The sequence below is a fragment of the Anoplolepis gracilipes genome, chromosome 4 (assembly GCF_047496725.1).
Source record: "Anoplolepis gracilipes chromosome 4, ASM4749672v1, whole genome shotgun sequence".
Taxonomy (NCBI): Eukaryota; Metazoa; Arthropoda; class Insecta; order Hymenoptera; family Formicidae; genus Anoplolepis; species Anoplolepis gracilipes.
The window spans coordinates 794,125-817,201 of record NC_132973.1 but is presented as its reverse complement, the minus strand read 5'-3'; the positions used below and the strand labels follow the sequence as shown (position 1 = coordinate 817,201).

Genomic DNA, 23,077 nt, shown 5'->3' with positions numbered 1-23,077 from the left:
ACGATACGTCACGAGTAAATATGTGTGTATATGTGCAAATAAACGCGCGCATACAGAAAGGAAAGGAGGCGACGAGGGTATCGCGGCGATATAATACCGATTCGTTCTTATCGATGAGAAAAGGATAAGAGAAGTGTTAAATTCGAAAGGGCTCCCAGTTGTCGCGGATTCGTTGCTAATTGGTTCCAAGAGAAGGATGACGTCCGCGAATATCGACATGATCGCGGAAACGCGTACGACGAGCATCTCGACGATCGCTTCCGTTTGTTTTACATGCAGTTCGTTAAAATTTCGATCGAGGTATTTTACATCGCCGATCGATCGATAAATAATACAAGCCATAGTTTACATCGATCTTTTTGATAAGCTACTATATATTATATATTATATTCATATTAAATTCATTTTACCTAATTATTTTGATTGAATCTTTAATGATATTTACATCACTAGATTCAATTACTTTGATATGAATTTAATACAAATTTATATTATCAATCAATTTAGATAATTGCATTAATTTAATATAAATATATAGTACTTATTTATACATATCAAAGAGATTGACATAAACTAAGTCACAAGGATCATGTATTAAATCGAATATATAAATCGGTACATACAAATAGTGTTTAGTATACAAGGGATCAATGTAAACTAAGTTATAGATTCGAGGTATTATAAATCGATACACTCGCGTTTCCGTTTCTATCAAGAATTTAGCGAATCTCTTCGCGACCGAATTTTGATTAAATGTAATTAAATTGAATTGAATTGAATTTAATTAAATTTGTGTGTCAGGTTTTTTGCGATTGTCGAGATATCGTCGGAAATCATGTCGTGTTTCGGGTGGAGACAGAGAAAAATAACGAATAACTGCGTTAATCTTTAATGAAATATATGAAAATACTATGCGTTTCGAAACCGTAACATCAAAATATACGCGAATAACATTATTAATATATACGCGTAATATATGTGCATAATATTAAAATATTTTTAACATTGGCCTTTTTTTCTATTTTACGTGCGCTTTCCTCCTTTTCCTTGCATTTTTGAGACATTATATTTTCTAATCGTAGATTAAATTTTCAAGAGAAAAGGAAATGAAACCACAAAAACGAATCGTTCTTCTCGATCTCCTGCCCGATATTCTTTGTTTTTCCGCCGTAGAGGAAAAACCGGCATGTCGAAAAAACAAAGTTGCCGGTCCGCAAGACGGGTCCTTTCAATCGAATCCTGCGCTTCTCCTTTCTCAATCTTATTTTCACAGTTGAATTAACTATTTTTTTTATACAGAATATATTATAATAAACTGTAAACGCGTGTACTTCCGTTTAATTATTCTTATGGTCGTGGGGGAGCTATGTTCTGCATAGTTGTGTGTTGTGTACGGTGGGACCTGTATATACGCATGTATATCTCTGCGAAGCTGAGAGAGAGAACGGTGTCTTAGTGTGTGTATAAGTGTATGTCACTTGTGCGGGAGTTGGATTGGGTTGGGATTTTAGAGGATGGGACTCTCGGAGGGATATCGCTGCGTCATCGAGTGCACGACGAAGAGCGTCAATCCTCTCTTTCCCTGTCTCTCTTCCTTTCTCTCTTTCTGACTGTTATCTATATCTTTGTTTTTTTTTTTTTTTTTATTTATATCTAGAGAATCCCTCAGTACGTTTATCTCGCGTATATTCTCTCACTCGCGCCACTCGCGTCTCCCGCTCTCCTCTCTCGATTTGCGCGGAAATTTTCTCCTGCCTAGTACGCGTCGGCAATATATCGTGATAATCGTCCCAGTCCAACTACAACGCTCGATTTATATTACAACCGGGGCCACACGTTTTTCTTTTATTTTGTTATGTATATATATATATATACACATATATATATACACACACATATATATATATATATATATATATATATATATACATATATATATATAATATATATAATATATATATAATATATATATATATATATATATGTACATAAATATATATACATAATATATTTATATATATAATATATTTTTGCTTTAATTAGTAAATTCATTTATAATTAATAACTGTACAAATTTTAATGTCTCCTATATATATATGCAGTTGAATGTTCGACGCTCGAGTCCGGCACACGCGTCGATGTCATTCGGTCTAATTTTTCTCCGTTGTTTGCGCGTCCATTTTCTTTTTATATATCTTTAAACATCTCCACCATGTTTAATAACCTTGTTTCCTTTTTCTACTCATCTTTTGTGTCTCGCTATTTATATTTATTTATAATATATATATATACATATATATATGTATGTATGTATTATATATGTGTATACATACATACATATATAAAAATATATATATAGTTTCATTTTTTCTTGGTATACTCTCTCTCTCTCTCTTTTTTATACTTGCTTTGCATCGTCTGTGCACTTGAACATACTCTCTATTCCGTGCGAGCACCGGGGGTTTACTTTTTATTTAATGTACATGCCCGCTAAATTGCCTATATATCACTTATATTATTAATATATCTCGATCGCGACCGTATTAAAATTTAACATTTAATTCTTCAATCACTACAATATTACACCGCGATATTTGTACAAAGAACAATCACATGAATTTCACCGCGTCATTCTCCAGACCAAGCCGCGGCTTTATCCTCCCCGTGTCCTTCCGCAGCTACTTCACTCTATCTTGTATAACCGTCTCTTTTCCTTCGACGGTTGTACGATCTTCTTCTTCTTCTCGTTGGCCTCCCGCGGCGTTTCACCGGCTACGTCTTTCCTCCTTGAACCGGGAACCTCGTTCCTTTGCTCCTTTCTCTTTTCCTAGGTGCCTTCTCCTCTCATCCCCGAGCACCCGAGCGTCACGAATTTCGACGTGCGGCGTGGCAAGAAATCGTCCTGGCGATCAACGGATCGTCATTGTCCTCCGATTCTAGTATACGCCAGCCGGAACACGGTAGGCCCGTCACGCTTCTCATGTCGCTAGAACTGTCGTTCCACCGTTCATTCCGTCGTGCAAGTACTTCTGAAACACGCAACGTTGACGATTCTCAATTTTAACGCAATTACTTGATAATATTAAAAAGACATGTAGATATACATTAAAAAAAAAAATTTATTTTTACTTTTATAACTCTGATATAGTATTAATATTTTTTTTATGTAAAATAAATATCTTATACAACATAAATATATAAATAGTTGTATGATGATAATAAATAAATATCATTATAATGAGCCGTATTTTTGTAGCCTGTTAAGCTGCAAAAGTTCGTCCACTAGGATGAACACTGCACTCTAATGTAAAACTGATCGAAGTAATTACATTCGTAGCATCTGTACAAACCTTTATATGTGATGTCCGTAGTACTCCGGGTAATGGTACTGATTATGGAAGGTAGGATCACCGGGCGGCCGGTGCATCATGCTAGCCGCCTGTCCGTCCATCATGTAGCCCATCGTCGCATCCGGACTGTATGCCCCGCTCGGTCCTGCAGACAATGGTGGAAACACTACACGTTACTACGGTTAGATCTCTGTTCCGTAATTGGCAGGCGGGTATTGGACAAGCTCGCCGCGACCCTTTCCAAAGTTCTCGAGAAACTCGAGAACTCGATGACCACTCGATACTCGGTCCCCCTCATCCCAAAGAGGTAGGATGAGAGAGAAAGAGAGAGAGAGAGATCGAGAGGAGCGCGTCGAAGGGCGCGGCGGAGCCGTGTGTGATGCGATTCGCCAAAGTCACGATCACGTCTCTGATATCTCCGAAGACTTATGTGTATCGTAAGTTCAGATTGCTCTGCGAGCCATTTCGGCTCGGCTTTTCACTCTCGTCGTGATAAAGAAGAAATAAATTTCTTGAAAGAAATATTGAAACGATTTGTAAATATTAAATAATGCGAATAATTTTGCAGCATGTTATAAAAAACTTAAGAATAATGCATTAGTTATTTATAAAAGCTTTTTCGTGACATTAACGGTATCGATGTGTACGTGTTATGTAATGTATGTGTATGTGTGTGTATGTACCTTTCTATTTAAATTTTCAATTATTTATCAAAGCTAGCTGGAATATTTGTGTTATAATTTTCTTTTCATCGATATTAATATGCATCCGGTTATTAGAAATAAACTATTACGGCTTTCGCGATTGCTAATGAGCAAGAAGGGATACGTTTCTCCGCTTACAAGTAACCGATAGCCATTAATTTCAGAAATGTCGAACGGATCAAGCGCAGCTGAGAATTCAATCTCGCTCAAGCATCTCGATGCAACGTGACGACAGCTCGCCTCTCTATTCTAAGCGGTAATGGAGCCCTGGTATCCACGGGAGACTCCCCTAGTTTTAATGTCGGTATCTTAATGTATATTGCTACGATAAATCAAGGGCACTGATTGCGTCCTACCCCCTACGCCAATACACGCACAACCAGATACGAGCGAGATAAAGATGGAGAGAACGAGACGGATAAACGAGTGTTGCTAGAGATCTAACGCGCGAGGGCTCAATGTGCCATTGTTGAAATGCTTCGCTAAGCCTTTCTTATGCTAAAATCCAACCTGCATCCCTCGATATTGCGTACTGAGGACCTATCAAACTCCACGTAATCAACTGTGCGTAATCTTTAAACGACGTTACAAACCACCAGGAATATTTCTGCAGATTGGAAATGAAAGATCACGTGGCAGATCGTTTTAAAGTCTAGCGAATCGCCAGGTGCGCACCACGTTATATCGGTCAGCAACACCGTGGGTATATTTAACCTTCATAAAGAGTCTGTCTTTCTCTATGTTCCTGCTCGTAGCGGAATTACGAGCTTTGCTAATTAAGCCGTCAGTTCCGTGAGGTCGCGGAAAAGAGTGCCAATTAAGACTAGCTACCGTTGGGACTATTCTCACAGATTCGCGGGGCCAGCCGACGTGCCAACGGCCTCGTATATCGCGGTTTCCCACGGTTTGCTGGATTTTCCATCAGTGATTTGTCAAAAAGCAGGAAGCCCACGGATCTCGCCTCTTTCCCTCCCTTTCCCTCGCTCATCGTACCCCGTCGCCTTTTTCTCCATCCCGATCCCGCCGACGAGTTCTTCTGCCCCGCGAAATGCGTCGCTACCGTTTCAAACGAACTCGCCGCGCTTTACTTTGCCAACGACCGAATCGTAAATCACAATTATTGCGAGCGTCTCCCTTCCCTCGAGCTCTCTTCTGTCTCCTTCTCGGATTTCCTTAGTGTTTTTCAACTGCAATGCTCCTCGATGATGCTCTCCCTATTCCTCCTTAGTTTCCCACTCGGCAAGCACGAAAGATCATTATAAATCCAGCGACATCGGTAACGCGAAGCATCCATGAATGTTTTACAACGGCGCCTCCTGAACTGTTGCGCTCCGAAAAACGTAGAGATAATAGGTTTAAATACCAAAAAAAAACACTTGCACTTTGCATAGAAAATATGATTCTATTCTCTTTACGCGTGTTGAAGAATTTTTATTTTATATTTTATCATTTCAAACTCTCTCTCTCTCTCTCTCTCTCTCTCTCTCTCTGTATATAGTTTTCCTTTAGAAAAGATCTTATGTAACAAGGGATAAAATAATTGGACGACTCTTATGTTGAAAGAAATCAAGCGATAATACTTTAAATTTTCAGCGAAAGGCTCGAGTTATCATTCTCGATTAGAAAATCGCCTCGGAATAAGAGAGGCTTATGCGAAGGCGTTATTACGTAATATCTCGCGCTCGTCGAGAAATGCCGGCTATCCGATATATAATCCGGGTAAAACGCGACGGCGCCGATTCGTTCCCCGTTTCTCAGCGAGGAGAAGTCAAAAGGTTATTACCGATTCCGCAACGGCAGGCCCCAGACGTCGCTCGCGGACGGTGGAAATGGTCTTGCACGGCATGCCGTATCTCTCATGGCTACGCGTATCCGCCGCGTGGAATGTAGCCTCATATTATAGCCACCGCGGGTACGATATCCCGCTAACGAGGGATGCGCGCTTGTAGTGTGATTAAACCGCGCTATAACGCAGCGGGGTGCCCGGGGATAGCCGGGACGAGCCACAATATGGGAAATTAAGGAATCGCTCTTCTCTTTGCAACGCTGCAACGTCGACCGAAGAAGCGGGGGACTTGATCGGGTAGCGGCTAAGAAAGGAAGAAGGTAATCGCTATTACCCGCGAGGATTCCTCTCGCAAAGTCGTCGCTTTCCATTCACCGACAAATGGCGAAGTCTTTCCAAACAGGATGCGACTGAATTAGATTAGATCAGGTCAATTATTTTTATGCGATGAAAGGCTGTTTCGCATGGTAATATGAGCTACATAACGACCTATTAATATACATTATGTAGTTGAATTCTATTACCGGAACTATGTCGAATTAATATGTAAATTAATTTTATTCGAATAATTTTTAAATATAATTCTTATGATGCACAATAAGTAAGATAAAAGATACAAGTAACTGTTGCAGTGTTTAAGTGTGCGATATTTAAATGTTAGATAACGGAGAGAGAGATAGAGAGAGAGAGAGAGAGGGAGAGAGAGGTTCCACGATTAACTGATTGAGTCTCGTACAGTAATAAAAGAAATCCCCGTCGAGTTTACTTCAAGATAAAATCGGGATCTATAAAAGCGTCCCGGGAATTTCCTGTGAATAAATCATGAGTCGCATTGCAGAGGATCAAAGATGAAGATCGCGTAGCCGGATCCACTATATGAAACCTTTGAGCTATCGCCTCGTTACGCTTTAATTAACAAAGGCGAATTATCGTCGGCTATTATCACCGCCTTAATGGCCGTTCTTACGGCGTCGGGAATCCTCGCGCGGCTCTTCAGAGCCATCCGGGGAATTCGTTGATTCTCCGACGCGGGCCGGATGCCGCAGGACCAAGTACGTTATTTCTGTCCCCGGACTAAGCCAAAGTAGAGGGTCAATTCGATGAGGTTAGAGCCCACGGTGCAACGAGACCGCACGACGACAGGAAAAACGCCGCATGGCGTAATGCAATAAAGTTCCCCGGCCGAGGTCGGTTCGCCGCTTGTATTTCGGTATCGTGTAAATCCACAAAGCTACCCACCCCCTCTGGCATCCGTCCCCGCTTGTCGTCACGTGGGATAGCTAGGAAGCCGGCAGAGTATCTACCCTATGACACTGGTAATTTACCTAAGCGAATTCGCCGCGGGATATGGTGGAAAATGAGACCGTTAATCGTCATCCGGGGTTTTAAGTATAAAAAAAAAGGATATTCCGTTCACGGTGAAATTAGCTTTTAGAATCTTTGTCGCTTTGATAATGGTTGGATGTAAAATGAAATACGTTTGAGTATATGTTTCATTTTGTTGGCGCAAAATTTATAGCCGTATATTTAATTACAGTTGAAATTATGCACAGTATTAAACAAAAAAGATATACATATATCCAGAAAAGATTTAGAACAGAAAGATTTTTAATTATCTATGTAGCAAAATTGATGAAATTTTATAGTAACCGATAGTTTGAGTATTTCCTCAGACTCATTAAAAGCACTATCTTCGTAACTGAATGAAATTTGCTACCGACTCATTAACTTGCTACCGCGACGACCGATGGCAGAAGGGCTTGGAATTGCCTCAAGGTGGATCTAATTAAACTTTCGCGACAGACTCATTCGAGGTAGCAGAACGTCGAAGTTTGGTTGCGAGACGAAGCTACGCTGTTTCCTTCGAAGTAGGAGAAGAAAATAAGTAAAAGCTTAAGAACGAAGTACCTCGCAAGACAATATGTTTCCATGGTATTTTAGCATTGTTACATTGAAATTTATACAAAGTCTAAACTGTCTCTAAGGTTTTTTAAAAGCGTCTCTGACACTTCAAGTACGACAGAGTATCATAATTTAAAATTCATGCAAAAAAAATAGACGAATTTACAAAATCACGTTACAATTTATATCTAGTAATCAAAAGGTTTAATGAGAGAGGTCGCGCGGGAATTTTACAAGATTGGCCTTCCGATGAATTCGGCCGCAGAACACGGGAACAACATTAGTAGTAACTTATGGTTGCGGTCTGGCTGAATGCCTGGTTCGCGCGTTCATAGCAGTAGGCGGAGGATCGGGGCCGAAGATACCGGAGGCGTGTAAGGTGGTCGAGACTTTCTGGCTGCCATCGGTGCCTCCTAGACGAGCGAGGAATCCTTACCGAGGTTAGTGGGTGGCGCTCCCTAACTTTAGTTGGCGACGACACGCCGAGTGTTCACGCCGAGTTTCCGTCCAGAGTTCCGTCGGAGTTCAAGCCGAGTTCTCCTCCTCACCGGCGGGCTTGGTATAACCTGACCTAACGTTACTGACAGAGTTTCCAGGAGCTTTCGCGGAGGAGGGTGCTAAAACCGCGAACTGGCGCGGCGAGAGGGATGAAGAGAAGAAGGAACAGAGAAAGAGAGGGAGAGAGAGAGAGAGAGAGAGAGAGAGAAGTAGCAAGGACTCCTGTGAAGGAGGGTGCGAAGGAAACCATGATAGATATGAGCAGTCTAAGTAACAACCATCAGTTTCCGGAGTTCACCGTTGGCCGAGTATAGTACGAACTTCCACTCAAGATTTAAAGGAAGCACCTAAGTTCCACCTCGTCCTACCAACGACCCACCCGGAATTGACGACTTAATTAGCGACCAGGCACGGAGCACTAAAGTGCTCGACGAAAAGGTCCACGAAGAAATACTTGGAAGCTGCGGCATACCGGGAGCGCGAAGGATTAGCCGGTTAAACCGGGTCGGGCAAATTGTCGGGTTTCACTTTCATGAATCTGACAACTTGTAACACTTCGCGGATGTTCATTCCGTGACGCTTATTAATTCAATTATACCGATCAGAGAGCATAGCGTTCCCACCTTTCGAATCAGATATTCTCGATTAAATATTCTTCGAATGTGTCATGCTGTGCGCGTTATCGTGTTCCATTACATGCAAGAACTCAGCTTGAATATATGCAAAATGCAAATATTTTACCGGTAAAATAAGTACAGTACGATAATACCGTTAAAACAGCTTTGAGGAGACTTTATTCCTGCAAATTCCAAGTCTTGTATATTTTCTTACAGCGAGCAATAATCGAATATACGAACCTCTCTCTTGTACAATTTATAAACTAGTAATATGATACCGAGTAAGCTAAAAAGATTACTTTGAGAAGAAATCGTACATGTCGCAAGTAAAAACATACAAGTGAAGAAAATAGTTAAGAGCACGGAGAATAAGTAGGATAAAAGGTTTACCTACAGCGATATGAATAGTGACAAGAAAAATACGAAAAATATATCTTTTCCATTTTTACCAATTTATATATAAATGTAAACTCTGTTCGCACTCATTTGAAATTTATGAAATAATTATGTTTGCACACGATACGAAGAAGAGAAAAATATAATAGACAAAGAGAGAAATGTTGGACATATCCGGTCGTGCATTTACTAGGAAATAAATGCACGAAAATATCGTCGTCTAAGTATCGATCAATACATCCGTAAAACCTCTCCATGCAGCCGGCACCGAGAGAGCGAAATACACGGTCTTACGTCCATCCTATTACTCTAATGGCATTTCTCGAAACAGTAGCGACGTGTCCGGAAGCCCCGAACATTCCTTGTGAAGTGCGGAACGAGAACGTACGACGGTCGGTATCGTTGTGAAGACGCCTCTACGAGGGCGGCAATATCCTTCGAGAGCCAAACTACCCTCTGGACGAGCAGACGGTGAAACGAGATGGAGTGAGAAAGAAAGAAACGCGAGGGATCGTCATGGTTAGTGGCGACGTCGAAAGAATCCAAGTTCTCCCTTTTTTCCTCTCTCTTTCTCTCTCTCTCTCTCTCTCTCTCTCGTTTTTCCGCGACTGAAGCTTCGAGCTCTTACATCTCGCAACAGCGGATTCCGGGAGCTGGCGACGGGACCACAACCACGACTACGACGAGAAGAAGACGAAGAAGTGGGAGGGACGGGCGGAAGGACGATTCGCTAGGCGGAAGTAGGAAATGTGCTCCGGAACCTTCAACAATCCCTCGATGAAACTATTGGTCATCCGCGACGCAATACCGGATACGCCGGATCTAATAACTCATCCGCCCGGCTGCTGCCTCTGATCTCCTACTCCCGATATTTCCCTCTGTTTCTCTATTTCTTTCTCTCTTTCTCTCTCTCTCTCTCTCTCTCTCTCGTTTACTCCGTATAGCTCTTATTTGCTATCCACGCTTCATCTTTGTCTTTTTTTTTTTTTCTCTATACGAGCTCTTTACAGGCTCTCTCTTTTTACCCGCGTTTCTCCTCGCTTCCACGCATTGTTCATTTCGACGGTGATTGCAGATAATGTCGTCGAGCCGGAAAATAATATCGGTGTCGTTGCGTCGTTGTATTGTGACGTAGTAACAATGTATCTCCGCCGATTCGGCTGCGTTACCATTGTTGAAATCGGTGTGATCGTAAATGCTATGATTAAAACGGTAATGGTAACAATTGCGGAAATCGTTTGGCATTGTTGCGCATCGCTTATTTGGATTTACGTCGCATTGTCAAAGCGCGCACGTGCCGTAATTTACATTGTATATTTCTGACATTATATATCCATGCGCCAATGTCAAATATAATAATAATAACGACAATAATAATAGAAATATAATGCATACGAGCTTATATTAAAGTACGAAATAATATCGTTTGAATTTGGATTTGTGCAGAGATTTTATAATTTGATATTAATGCGATATGTTTATAATATATGATAAAATACTACAAAGAGAGAGAGAGAGAGAGAGAGAGAGAGAGAGAGAGAGAGAGAGAGAGAGAGAGAGACTGTGCGTATATAAATCTAAACACGATTGTAATGATACAAATTTATTATCAATCTTATTATACGTGTATATTGTATTAATATCACATAAATATCACATATAATACACATGTAATAAACTTGTGACTCTCTTTTCAAAGCTTGACATTCATGATGTAACGCATACATATATTATTGCAAAATTAACCTTGTCACTTCAACAGTTGAGCTGTCGCAGTCAGTAAATTGTCAACTGATACAATGGAAGCTGAAACGCATCGCTGACGGAGGACAATCTTGACGCATCTCGTTGTCCGACTCTTGGTTTTATTCAACGTCTGGATAAATCGGTGCCGTGATATACGACGCGACGTAATTGTAAGAATTTAATCAATCAGAGATATATCCGGACGCGCGAGTAAAAGACACCTCGAAATAACCTCGGCAAGCCGAGTTAAGCCCTTACAGGAGTCTCATTTAAGATAAACCTAGCCAGTGCGAAGGAGCGAACAAGAGTGGAAAGGAACGAAATCACTAGCACTACTACTACCGCCGACATTGTCGTTGTCTCCTCGCCTCCCGGTTAGATGATAAAACGGTAGGACTACTATCCTAGATTTCGTACCATCTCTCCTCGACTACTTCACCTCCCGCACGCCTCCTATCCTTCTCGTTCTCCTAGCTCTTCATCGCCTTCCTTCCCATTCCTCTCGCTGTGGTATACTTCGCGAATCGCACGAAAACTCGCCCCCTTTTACCCTTTCCACTTATCCGCACACAGAAGCGATATCCGTACACGCGTATACGAGAGTGCTCGCACACAACGTTCGCCTGGGCCCCTCTACCATCCTCCCGCGACCCTCTCTGATATATAGCCCCTCGGAGGTCGATGACTTCCGCTATTTTTCTTCCGCTGTCTCCAGCAAGCAACTTCCCTTTCCTAACGTCCACCCCGCTCGCCCGGTCGTTTCGGTTCTTTCCGACGTTCTCTGCTCGCTCTACTCGGATATCCACTAACCGTGCGCGGACATCGATCGGTCCAGCTGCCGCTATGAGGCACGGGCATATCTCATCCGCGAAACGTCCAGGAAACGTTGGCAACGAAAATCATCGGGGGCGGGGGGGAAGGGGGGGGGGAGGACGCAAAAAGCCGCTCGCGCGAATGCTCGCCGCATGACACGTTGAATAGCGAAACTTATTCGCGCGTAAAATCTACTCTATGACCTTTTCCTCTCTTCTTTGGATAATAATGATTTACGTAAGCTATCCTAATGCGCGTAAGCCGCTATAAAATTCACGCGAGTTTCACGAGATTCAAGAGGATCGATGGTTCGGTGGTTTAAAAGATGGAGTGGAAAAATTCAAACTCAAACAATGAATGACTCGTACTAATTGTGAATCGCATCGCAATAGCTATTCGAAGAATGACCGACGACCGGAATGTCGCGCAATAATGTGCACTGTCGAAAAGCGTTGCCTGCCGAAATTGGAAACAAACCGCGAGGAACGAAAATATTGCGCGCCGACAATTGAAAACAGTGCAAACGAGTCGCGTCGAACTACTGGTCGGTAATGAATACATAAATCACGATTATTGCGAGGTAGCTTTTTTTCCCGCGCTAGATAGTGGTCGACGAATCGGGGAGGGAACAAAGGGAGGAAGGGGGAGAACATACGAAGCGGCGAGGAGGACAAAGAAGCTACTGCATTTATGGATGATCGTCCTTGTGACAAGCCGAAATTAATTTGCCCCACTCTTCGGGTTCGCAGCGTTGGCATATTTTAACCCAGTTCTTCAGCCTCGATTTTTCCCCCTGTCCCCTTCCATTCCGGTGCCCACGCGAATTGACATAAATTTCTGTCAGTGCTACGCGCGATTCGTTAAACCCGCCTAGTCTTTCCGATAAAACCTGACGAACGTTCGTGGCTGACTGCCTCCTTAGTTGACGCGATAAATAATTAATGACCGAATGATGAGAGAGAAAGAATGTTGCTCGCACTATCCATAAACCACTTAATATTTATAAGATACAAAGCATAAGGAATTGAGAAGATTCTCTTTATAGAGGTATATATTATCGCGTCTTATATATATGTATATAATGACGTATTTAGATATTTTAATTAATCCATAGGCTATAAATTATGATAATTGGGCTACCGCTGTGTAAGCAAATCTACTATATCGCTGTCTGCATCGTTTTGCGATCTGCCTCGAGCACGAAAAAGCAATAATAACGATCGATGCGTGGTCAAATTCATTTTTTTTTGTGAATGCTAATGAGATAAAACATGGGCAATTACGGTTTATTATTATTCAAAATATGAGACATATTAATCATATCTGGAACATTTGTCTGTTAATTTTTAGCTTGTGTGAATACTAAACGATAAGAAAGCTTCATCGAAACTCTGTGTGTATGTAAATTATTAAATTCTCGAGTCGATAAATTGTTTCAGAAAGTATAAATGCAACAACGTATAAAAAATAACAGTAACAGATAAAATACACGTACACGATAACGTGTCGTTATATTAATTTTAATATAAAACTATTAAACTCGCGCCTGTTCTTTATTTTAACGATACGGCGTGTCCGGACTAAAGGAACCATTCTTAACAATGTCAATAAACAGAGATTATGAGAACCACAAATGTCGGAAGTGTCTCTCCTTACAACACACAAACATAAATAAGCCTTGGCGGAAATGGTGACTGGCTAGTCGTTTAAATGTCGCACGATGAGAACCTCCGACTCCTCTAAATGCGCAATATAATCCGCCGTGGATTCTCCTCGACTTTTTCCGGATACGATCGATCCTAGAACCGATATCACTTACACGGTGTAATTACTTAGCGTGCCATTCCTTAATAGAACCCTGGCCAACTCGAGCGCTCGAAGTAGAGATGAAATGCACTTTACAGACAACTTTATTTCACGGCGCGCGGGCGTGGAACCTCCTGCCGATGAGCGATAAAGATACTTAATAGCCAGTCAACTTCGTCAATATGTTCCTTCTGCACTGAACTTTCTATCTTTTCTTAAGCGTGTCTCCCTCTCTCTCTCTCTCTCTCTCTTTTGGAAACGAAGAGTAGTTTCGCATGAGTCTGAGCGCTCTGACACGATGCACATTTTACCATTTTACATAACATCAAGTTTATCAAGCTTGTTGCAGCGGCAACCGATGTGGCTACGTTCGATTGAATAGTCCATCAGCCTCGTTAATGCATTGCGCTCTGCGATCTGGCTTTTACCGCAACGCGCGATTGATTACTGTGCTGCAGATTCTCACGTATTTCACGCATGCCTATAACGCACGTCAAGTTGACGAAAGCAAAATTATTCGATGGATTTGCAATTTAACTTAACGCATTACATATTTTAAGTGGCAAAATAAGTTTTGCATTTACGATTCTTATTTTTATTTTTCGTTACTTTTATCCCAACAATGATCGCATATCTAAAAAAAAATATAATTTACAAATGATTTAATTTTAAAGCGATGCACGATCCGTGAATTTTGAACAATTCGAATTCGATGTTAAAGCCGACTTAATAGTTCAAGCAAATATGGCCGATGCGTTTTCATCGATACTGATCTTTTCCTTCTTTCACGACGTTCGGTTGGAGTGGCGATGCCAGCCAGGTTTCTTCCTGGTCGCCATTACCGTGGTAAAGCCTTGATGGCGAAAGTGGTCTAGGGGCAAACGGTCAACGAGACTGGAGATGAGATAGAACAGGCTATTATGGCTACGCCGATAAGATAGGGCTACCCTTCGTGCTACGTGGAAGCTCCAGGCCTTCTGGGTATGGCTTGATACACCGGACGCGATCCACGCCATGAAAAATCTCGCTGGTGGAGTGGAAAGCGTATACGAGAGAGAACAAGAATAAGAGAGAGAGAGAGAGAGAGAGAGAGAGAGAGAGAGAGAGAGAGAGAGAGAGAGAGAGAGAAATTTGAAGAGCGACGGAGAAAGGGCGTTGTCCAGCGCCCTCGAGAACTCGGACCTTATCTTTTCATACCGATCGTGACCGTCCAAGACTTCATTTCCGTGTCCGAGCGACTCCCGCCCTCATGCCAATTTATATATATATATATATATATATATATATATATATATATATACAATATATATGGGCATACACATATACCTAGCTATGCGTAACGAGAAATGAACCCTAGGTTCGTTTACATGGAATGGATCAAAGTTCGGCAGTTAGGGGAGGCGACCGCGAGTTATTGTTACATTCGACCGAGTATTAGCGGCTCGTGATATCACCGGCAGTTTCTGGCGCTTCGTAATTACGCGAGTGCGATGGGCTCTACTAAAGGTCGTTATTGCTATTTCGTATTATTAATCTTTTGATTATAATATACTATATAATAACTCTAACTCTAACTCTGTATATTGGATTATAAAAATGAAGAAAATGAAGGAATAGAAACTTAGGAATGTATCTTAAATAATATTTACAATTGTATATACTGTTATTTTGTCACGTAAAATATATAATAAAATATACAACAATGTGCCGTAAATGTTTACTATTTCCTATTGGTAATGTTTCTTCATTTATAGCGAAAAGGACCAATTTGATAGGACTTCCATCGAGCACTTTTACACGCCAAGCTCAACGAAACGTTGATACGAACGAACGGAACGCAATTTCCTCCGTTAAGCCCGGCCGTGTCCTGGTTATGCTCTCCCCATGGTGCTGTACGGTAGCAAATAATAACATTTCTATAAGTCGGTCGTTTGTATTCGACGACTGGCGCGCATGCACCCCATTTCAATTAACGTATGATCTATGTCGTATGAGGACCCGTTCCGGCACCTTTCAAACGTTAGGGCCGTAATGCGCGGGGGATCGGCTCTCTAAGTAACTCTATATCACGTCTACGTGACGCGAAACGTAGAGAAAAAAGACCTCGGCGACGGTCGATGGGGACACGACGAGGGAAGAAATCGTCTCTACTTGGGCCGCTCGAACGAGCTCGTTCATCCTGCTCCTCCTTTCAGTTCAGACTTTCCTTCGGTCGTTCCGGTTTCCAACAGTACGGTCGAGTTTGCGTTTAAACGAATTACGCGCAGTTGGGAAGCTGTCAGATAAATCAGTCGCGCGGTTTGTTCGTTTATAGGCTACCGGAAGTGTACATTTCTAGTCGAAATAATAATCGCGAAATTTGTAATCGATTTAAAAAACGATTTTAAATATAAGTCGAAGAGAGAAAACGAAGACTGAAAGAATAATGGAAAATTCAGTAAGAAAAATTCGCACAAATAAGAGTGGCGATCAAATGGGTGGCCGGCCATTTCAGCGGAATCAAATGGTATCAGCCGAAATCGAACGCGTTTCGACGCATCAGCGTCCATGTCGGCGCCTCCGGTGACATTTTAGGGAATCCACCGTGCAATTTCTCCCGATTCTCGACCCCAGAACATCCATTTTATTTAGCGCGCCAGGGTCCACGGGGGACGTTAAACTCGACGGCGGAGCTTTCTCTTTTTCTCCGTCGGCCGATATCCCATCAGTGCCAGCAGGAACGTTTACAGCGGGCTGGTGTCCAGCTAGAATCCACAATCCTCCTTTTTTCTCTTTCTCTCTCATTCCTTCAAACGGAGTTAGCCATATACGGAATGGCGAGAAGGGGACGAAAACGAAGGAAACAGAGAGATCACCGATGTATGAGGATAGACGGAGAAAGGTGGAGGGTGGACTGTCTGGACCACCCCGAGATGGACACAGAGAATCGCCATTACAAATTGACAACCTTGATTGATGGTCCTCGCGGAAGGGACGACGCTGGCCGATCCGGTGGCTGAGCAGAGGAGGAAGGATCACGACGAAGGGCGAAAAAGGGAGCGTTAAGGGGAACGAGGGGTGAAAAAGACGGGCTAAGGGGGTTGAAGCAGCATCGACACGAAGAGGGGAGTAAGGACAGCGGCCAAGTGAGATGGAGTGGATGTGCTATATGTTGGCTTGGTTTAGCTCGTTCCGGAGATTCTGTTCCAAGGGACCTTCGGCAGCTAGATAGCGCGTTCCGCAAACCAACGTGGTTATATCCATCGGAGAGGAGAAGGGAAGAAAACAGAAAAAGAGAGACCGAGCGACGTTATCGAGGCCGAGCCTTTCGGCGAATGCGTGACGAATGATCCGCGACTAGATCTACGGAAAGTAGGGTCCGCTTCTATGCTATATCACTGGACACAATATTCCATGCGTTTTGAGTTATTTTATACGATTAAAGTATTTTGAAAACGTGATTATAATTTTTTCTCAATACGTTGAGATAATACATAATTTATCGATATATTATTCATAAAAAATTTTTTAAAAATTCATATTTAAAAAAAGATTTATATTAAAAAATAATATACATGCGAAGAAGAAATCTGTGTCCAGGTAGCGAGCTAGAATATATCGAAACAACCGATCGTAAGTATAATTATCCGCTGATAGGTAGGAAGACGAAGCGGCTGTCATAAATGACAATCAAGCTTCCGCGAAAGCGACCGACAAAGAAGGGGCGCCGAATGTAACGAGAAAGATGATGCGAAAGTAGTTTGCCGAAGAACGGCGAAAAGACAAACGACGCGATGATCAACGACTATGAACTTTCGCGCGTCTCGTCTTGATCCTCGTACTCGATTGCAGACGGAATGCGGCGAATAATAAGCGAAAAACCGACAATTAAGACATCGCCGATTGATACGTCGCGACTGCCTTCCTCGAAGATTCTCTCTCGTACGCTTAACGTTGACTCGTAAAGCCGCCAAAAGAACGGAGGAGGTAAGCGCACGTGGATGAGCGATGTTTATTGAGATTATAGCAAGAGGCAATTCGTGGGAAGTCGTTTATTGCCGACGAGGAGGAGGAGGACAGCAACGACAACGACAACGACAACGACAACGACGACGACGACGACGACGACGACGACGAGAGTGAGCTTCGGTTACTCGGAAAGAGTAATTATTCGCGCTACGCAGAAATGAACTGCGACAGAAATCAGTGAATAGATCGGTCATCGTTTCGGCCACCAGTCTTTCGCCAGTAGAGGCTAAATGTACATACGTCCTCTCACCGAGAGCTTAACTGTCCGCGTAGTAATTGGATACTTTATGTTGACTGCAAAGGAAAACCGCTTTATCGGTGGTTTTGCTCCTTAATTGCGTATCGCCGTGTCAAATATCTCGCTATATTAAACCGTCTCTAGATATAAAGAGAACGAGCAGATTAAAATTACTATATAATTGTAACGTCGCTGAAATAAATGTTATTCAATGCACGAGCAGAAGCGTGTGTGATACGCATTTAAGTTTAATAAATAATATAAAAAAAAACTAAACACATTATCATAGATATATTTAATTTGACGGTGACTTCTCGATACTGATTATCTTCAAGATCAGGACGAATCCTCGAAAGAAGCTCGACAAATATATCTCGGCTACCGTATTGTGGAGGTGGGCACGACGTCTTTTATCGCGGTATCGTCACGAAATGCACCGTACGGTCGCAGCTTTATAGTACTTTGGTGCCGCTGTTACGTTTTTACTGCGTCGTTCTGGTAGCACGTGAGGGGACGACGATTCTACCGACGCTGTAACTATATATACAGTTTTGATGTTAGACAGCGTCGTGTGTATATGTGTAACACAGCGTATCGGACTTCTACCAGAAGGACATCAAGTACAGTTTATTTTTCCAGTAAGTAATGTCTGCGGATTAAGATTATTATCGCGAAAATGCAGAATTTAAGAGAGTAATATATTGCTTCTCGAAATATTGCAATTCTACTTATTTTTTACACACAAACACTAGACAGATGCGCGTTTTCTTCATATAAAGTTACCTCTTATTAATAGTATCATTTTCTTTCTCGTGAAATTTTCATATATCTTAATTTGAAAATTATAATTTCTGCTCGTGATCTTTATCCCTTCATTCATATTTCACAATAATACGCTTCAATGTGATTAATGAAGCGTACGGATTAGTAAACCGGAAACAAAAAAACATTATCACCCGACGTAATCTCGTATATTCATATCGTCATAATGTATGCGTAAAGCAAGTTATACACACCCGGTACTTCTTCAATTAAATTATTTTCATTAGGAGATGCCAGTGCTAATACATTATCCTTTCTGCGCTCTCAGGAAAGTGTATTACCCGAGTGTATCTTTTTTTATCTTGAGCACAACCGCGTGGTACAAATTTTCTCTCTCTCTCTCTCTCTCTCTCTCTCTCCGCGCGATATAAACCTAATAGAATCTCGCGCGGGAGGGACAGCTTGTACGTCGTAAAACGATGCGACGCGGGTTTATAGTTTATAGTTCGAGTGCCTACGCGACACAGACGGACGTGTATGATTGAATGGAGGGAGGGAGGATTTAAAAGGGATCGCGCTTTTATGAGGCGCATTAGGAACGACGACGACGTTAAAACGTAACGTACGAAGGTTTACTGCCCGTGTACACGCGACTAATTTTATACTAATTTCAGCGAATCGTACCGCGTCACTATGAGGGATAATCGTGTAACGTTGAAACATATCCTGTATTAAGAGAATTTTAACGAGACTTGTTAAAAGAATCGCGACTGATTAGAATACTAAATTTTACGACTCGTTAATACCAATTTATTCTAGAGAACTATTCTGAAATTTATTCTATTTCGCACGCAGATTAAGAAGAGACAAACAACATTAATTTTTAGTATAAACCGGTTCTCGCTCTGATACATCAGGCAGAAAAATTGCACGCTACATCATGAGATAAATATGTGAACCAAGGATTTTGTTACTTGTAGTTTCTCTACGCGAGTACTGATTATCGCAAAAATTATTATCAGTAATTCAACGTGTCAGCGATATACTTTTCATCGATGTCAAAATATCGATATGGAAGCGAAGATCGCATGCAGACGTTCGCGTAATTTATGTGTTTGCGAAATGTGGGACAAGCTCGAGTATTAAATTGAAATACCAAGCATCCACGCGCGACCCACGCATCCTCGAGAAGGAAAGGATCCGCGCGCCCGCATTCTTCGTGAACCGCACATACGGATCGTTAGAGAGAGAAAGAGAGCGAGGTGAATCGCATAAATTCACCGAATGCAATGGCTCTTGCAGCAGCCGTTATCGGCGATAAGCAAGAATTCCTGCGCGAAACGCGTTACCTCGCGCAACAGAGAGCTTCTTTCGTCTCGGAATAATAATAATGCCCCGCGGGCCGCGGAGTCAATATGGAGCAGCTGCGATCCACGTAATGAAAGTATGATTGATGATCCGACCGACGCGCATCATTAGCTCGACACGGAGGAGTGCACCGAGGATATGCATGCCTGCGAGTCGTGCACCTTGTTGTCGTCGTCTTGAGACGCATTCTGAATTAACGTGACTCCGTCCTAATACGATTTCTCGCGGGACTCGCGTGAGAAAAGTCACGGCGTAATTCGAGACTACGTGCGGACAGACAGTGGTGTGCTCGTGGGACCACTGGGCGTAATTAATGGACGGATTCGCTTAGAAGAAATGAGGAATTTGAAAAATAAAATGTTGTAGCGTCTCACAAGAGGTATGCGAGGCCCTGTTAATATCTCTTTGCTTTCTCAATAAATGATGGGGTATTTTAATAACCATTTAGATTGTAACTTTATTATGAAATTCGATTCAATATTAAGAATTAAGAAATTTATATTAAACGATCACGATAAAATTAAAATGTTTGAAATTATTTCGATCAATATATAATGTAAAATGCAATTGTTCAAAGGACGAGTAACGGTTTTATCGTGTATGGCCACCGATCACCGGGGGACCGGGAGCGTTTGAAAGATACATTTATCTCGTTTCCGCTGGAACAAAATCTGCCCTGGGGCCTAATGCTTCGGCTATTAAGCTTTAATGGACTGCTGATCGGCGATGGAGAGTAGGAAAGGAGCAGGCGGGGAAGGGACACCGTCTCGGTCTCCGAGGAATTGGAAAAATGGTCGAGGTATACGAAGTCGCGAGGTATATGAACTTGAACCCTTCACGATTCGGCTATTCCTTTCTCTCTCTCTCTCTCTCTCTCTCTCTCTCTCTCTCTCTCTGTCTTCTTCTTTTTTCGTGTCCATTTCCGTCGATGCGAAAATATCCGCGTGTCATTCTTTGGGCGCCGATAATCGAGCGGGGGGCGCTCTCGCGAAATGCCATCGATTTCAATCGCGCGCGAAAGGTGCGCTCTTTCTGGTTAGGCGAAACTGGTTTCCCCGTTGTGGAGGGAGCGGACGAGAAAACGGAGACGGTGGTATTGGCGGGCGGAAGGGCTGGAAAGGTCGTGGGTCGCCTGTTTGTGGCACGATGGAGCTGTGATCAGGATTGACTCGGGATGATAATCTGGCGTACACGGGTTTCCACTTTACTCGATGCGGACGGCGACGTTTGGGTAACCTCTCTCCCCCACCCCCCCCCTTTCTCTCTCTCTCTCTCTCTCTCTCTCTCTCTCTCTCTCTCTCTCTCTTGTTCTCCTCGTCCCTTCCCTTGATACCCACGAGACCCCCTCGTCCACCCGCTCTTTCCTACCCGTCACCATCCTCACGAATATCTCTTTAGCCACCGCTCGAACTCGTTGACGGCGCATACGCGACGCGATTATCAATATCGCTAACTTACAAGGAAAACATCGTTCAATGACGATAATAAGCATCGATTTATTATTCAATATATATCAGGAAGGATTGAAGTAAAGCTTTTAAAATTTGGTCGAAAAAGAATTTTCTGTTTGCCACAAAGATTTTATACGACGATCGGTTCTATCGTGGTCCGTCAGCTTGCGCTACGGGCCGTCTTACAACATCGATAACACACTCGCGAGTTTGAATAAAGCCTGGTACGGAGACGTTTATGGTGCTCGCAGGAAAGATTCTCACAAAGCACTTGAATGTTTAGTGCACTTTGGTGCACGATGCATCTTCTATCCGCGTACAAAAGCTCAAGAACGAACTGCGGGTCATCATTTGCAGAAGTCCGTGAAAAGTGCGTCGAAAAAGAAAAAGAGAAAGAGAAAAGAGAGAAGAAAGAGAACAATTCTTTGCCATCCCAGAGAGCGAATTCCGTGGATACGTTCAGATGGTGAATGGCGGATAAAGCGCCCCTAAAGCCCAGTTTCGGCAGAGCAAACAACCCGTAACTCAGTGAGTGTTTATGAGGGGGCCAGTCGTAAAAATACGAGGCGAATCTCTCTCTTTCTCTTTCTCTTTCTCTCTATGTTTCGACCGTTTAGTCAGCCCACCCTCGCCGAACTTTTCCTCGGGCGATCTTTTCCGCGGCGCTCGACGCGGGACAAAGACGCGACCGACCACGGAAAAAGACGGGCCGTGGAAAGGCACGGCCAGTAGAGTGAGAGGAGTTTCCACTGCGACGGCGGGAGCATGTTCCCTGATCGTAAAACTCGGTCTGATCACCGCTACCAATTATCCCGCCGTTATCCGAGTGTTATCCGAACGTTATCCGGGACGTTATCCACCTCTGCCCGCCCTGTACTCCACGAAAGAACCCTCTCGCCATCATCCGAATCACTACGGAACCCTTGAACCTTATCCGAGAGAAAGTAAGAGAAAGAGAAAAAGATACAAGGAGAGAGAACGACGGAGAAAGAGAGAAAATGATTCCACCCTAAACACGAAGGTCCGTTGTTGTCGCCTTTTACTGCAAACGAAGTGATTCCCTCCTCGTAAACGCGTCGTCTTTACAAATTACGCGACAAAGGAATACCTTTCTTTGATAAGGAATTTTCAGTTGTACCGTATTGATTAATTCTACGGAAGTATAAGCAAGATTCTTTATATCCGCACACGGCAAACATATGTATTAAATAAATGTATCTAGTAATGCATTTAATAATGCATCTATATGCAGTATAGATAAACGAAAATATATTTCAGTAATCTTTTTAGTACAAATTTTATGTATTTCTAAGATAAAAGACAACTTTATTACTTTTTTAAGATAAAGGCTACTCTTTATCGTACAAAAGAGATTTTAGTAAGATTTATTTTCTAATGAAAATAAATTCTAATGAATGATACAGAAAGATTCTGTTGAATCCATTTCAGTTGAAAACCATTGAAAGTTGTGTAAGTTTTCTATCGTCTACAAAATGGATTTGATGATTGTCGTGAGCGAATATATTTATCAGACACACGAGAGAGAAGTGAAATTCAAATTTCCATTGTGAGCGTGGAATGACCGATAATCGAATAATCACAAAGTAATTTGATTTGAAATGACGGATATTG

General features: G+C 42.3%; 1 protein-coding gene across 4 annotated transcripts in view; it reads right to left on the bottom strand.

The window, feature by feature from the left end:
• Positions 1-2,047: 2,047 nt before the first annotated feature.
• Positions 2,048-23,077, bottom strand: part of Hth (Meis homeobox homothorax) — a 430,487-nt gene continuing 409,457 nt past the window's right edge. For 3 of the 4 annotated variants that reach the window (XM_072889618.1, XM_072889614.1, XM_072889615.1), the window contains 2 exons: positions 3,351-3,516; positions 2,050-3,029 (listed from right to left, as the gene is read on the bottom strand). In XM_072889618.1, the coding sequence (XP_072745719.1) occupies positions 3,353-3,516 (164 nt within the window). In that variant the 3' untranslated portion in view covers positions 2,050-3,029; positions 3,351-3,352. Of the gene's footprint in view, positions 3,030-3,350; positions 3,517-23,077 lie in introns of all 4 variants that reach the window. The other variant, XM_072889616.1, reaches the window with a different exon arrangement.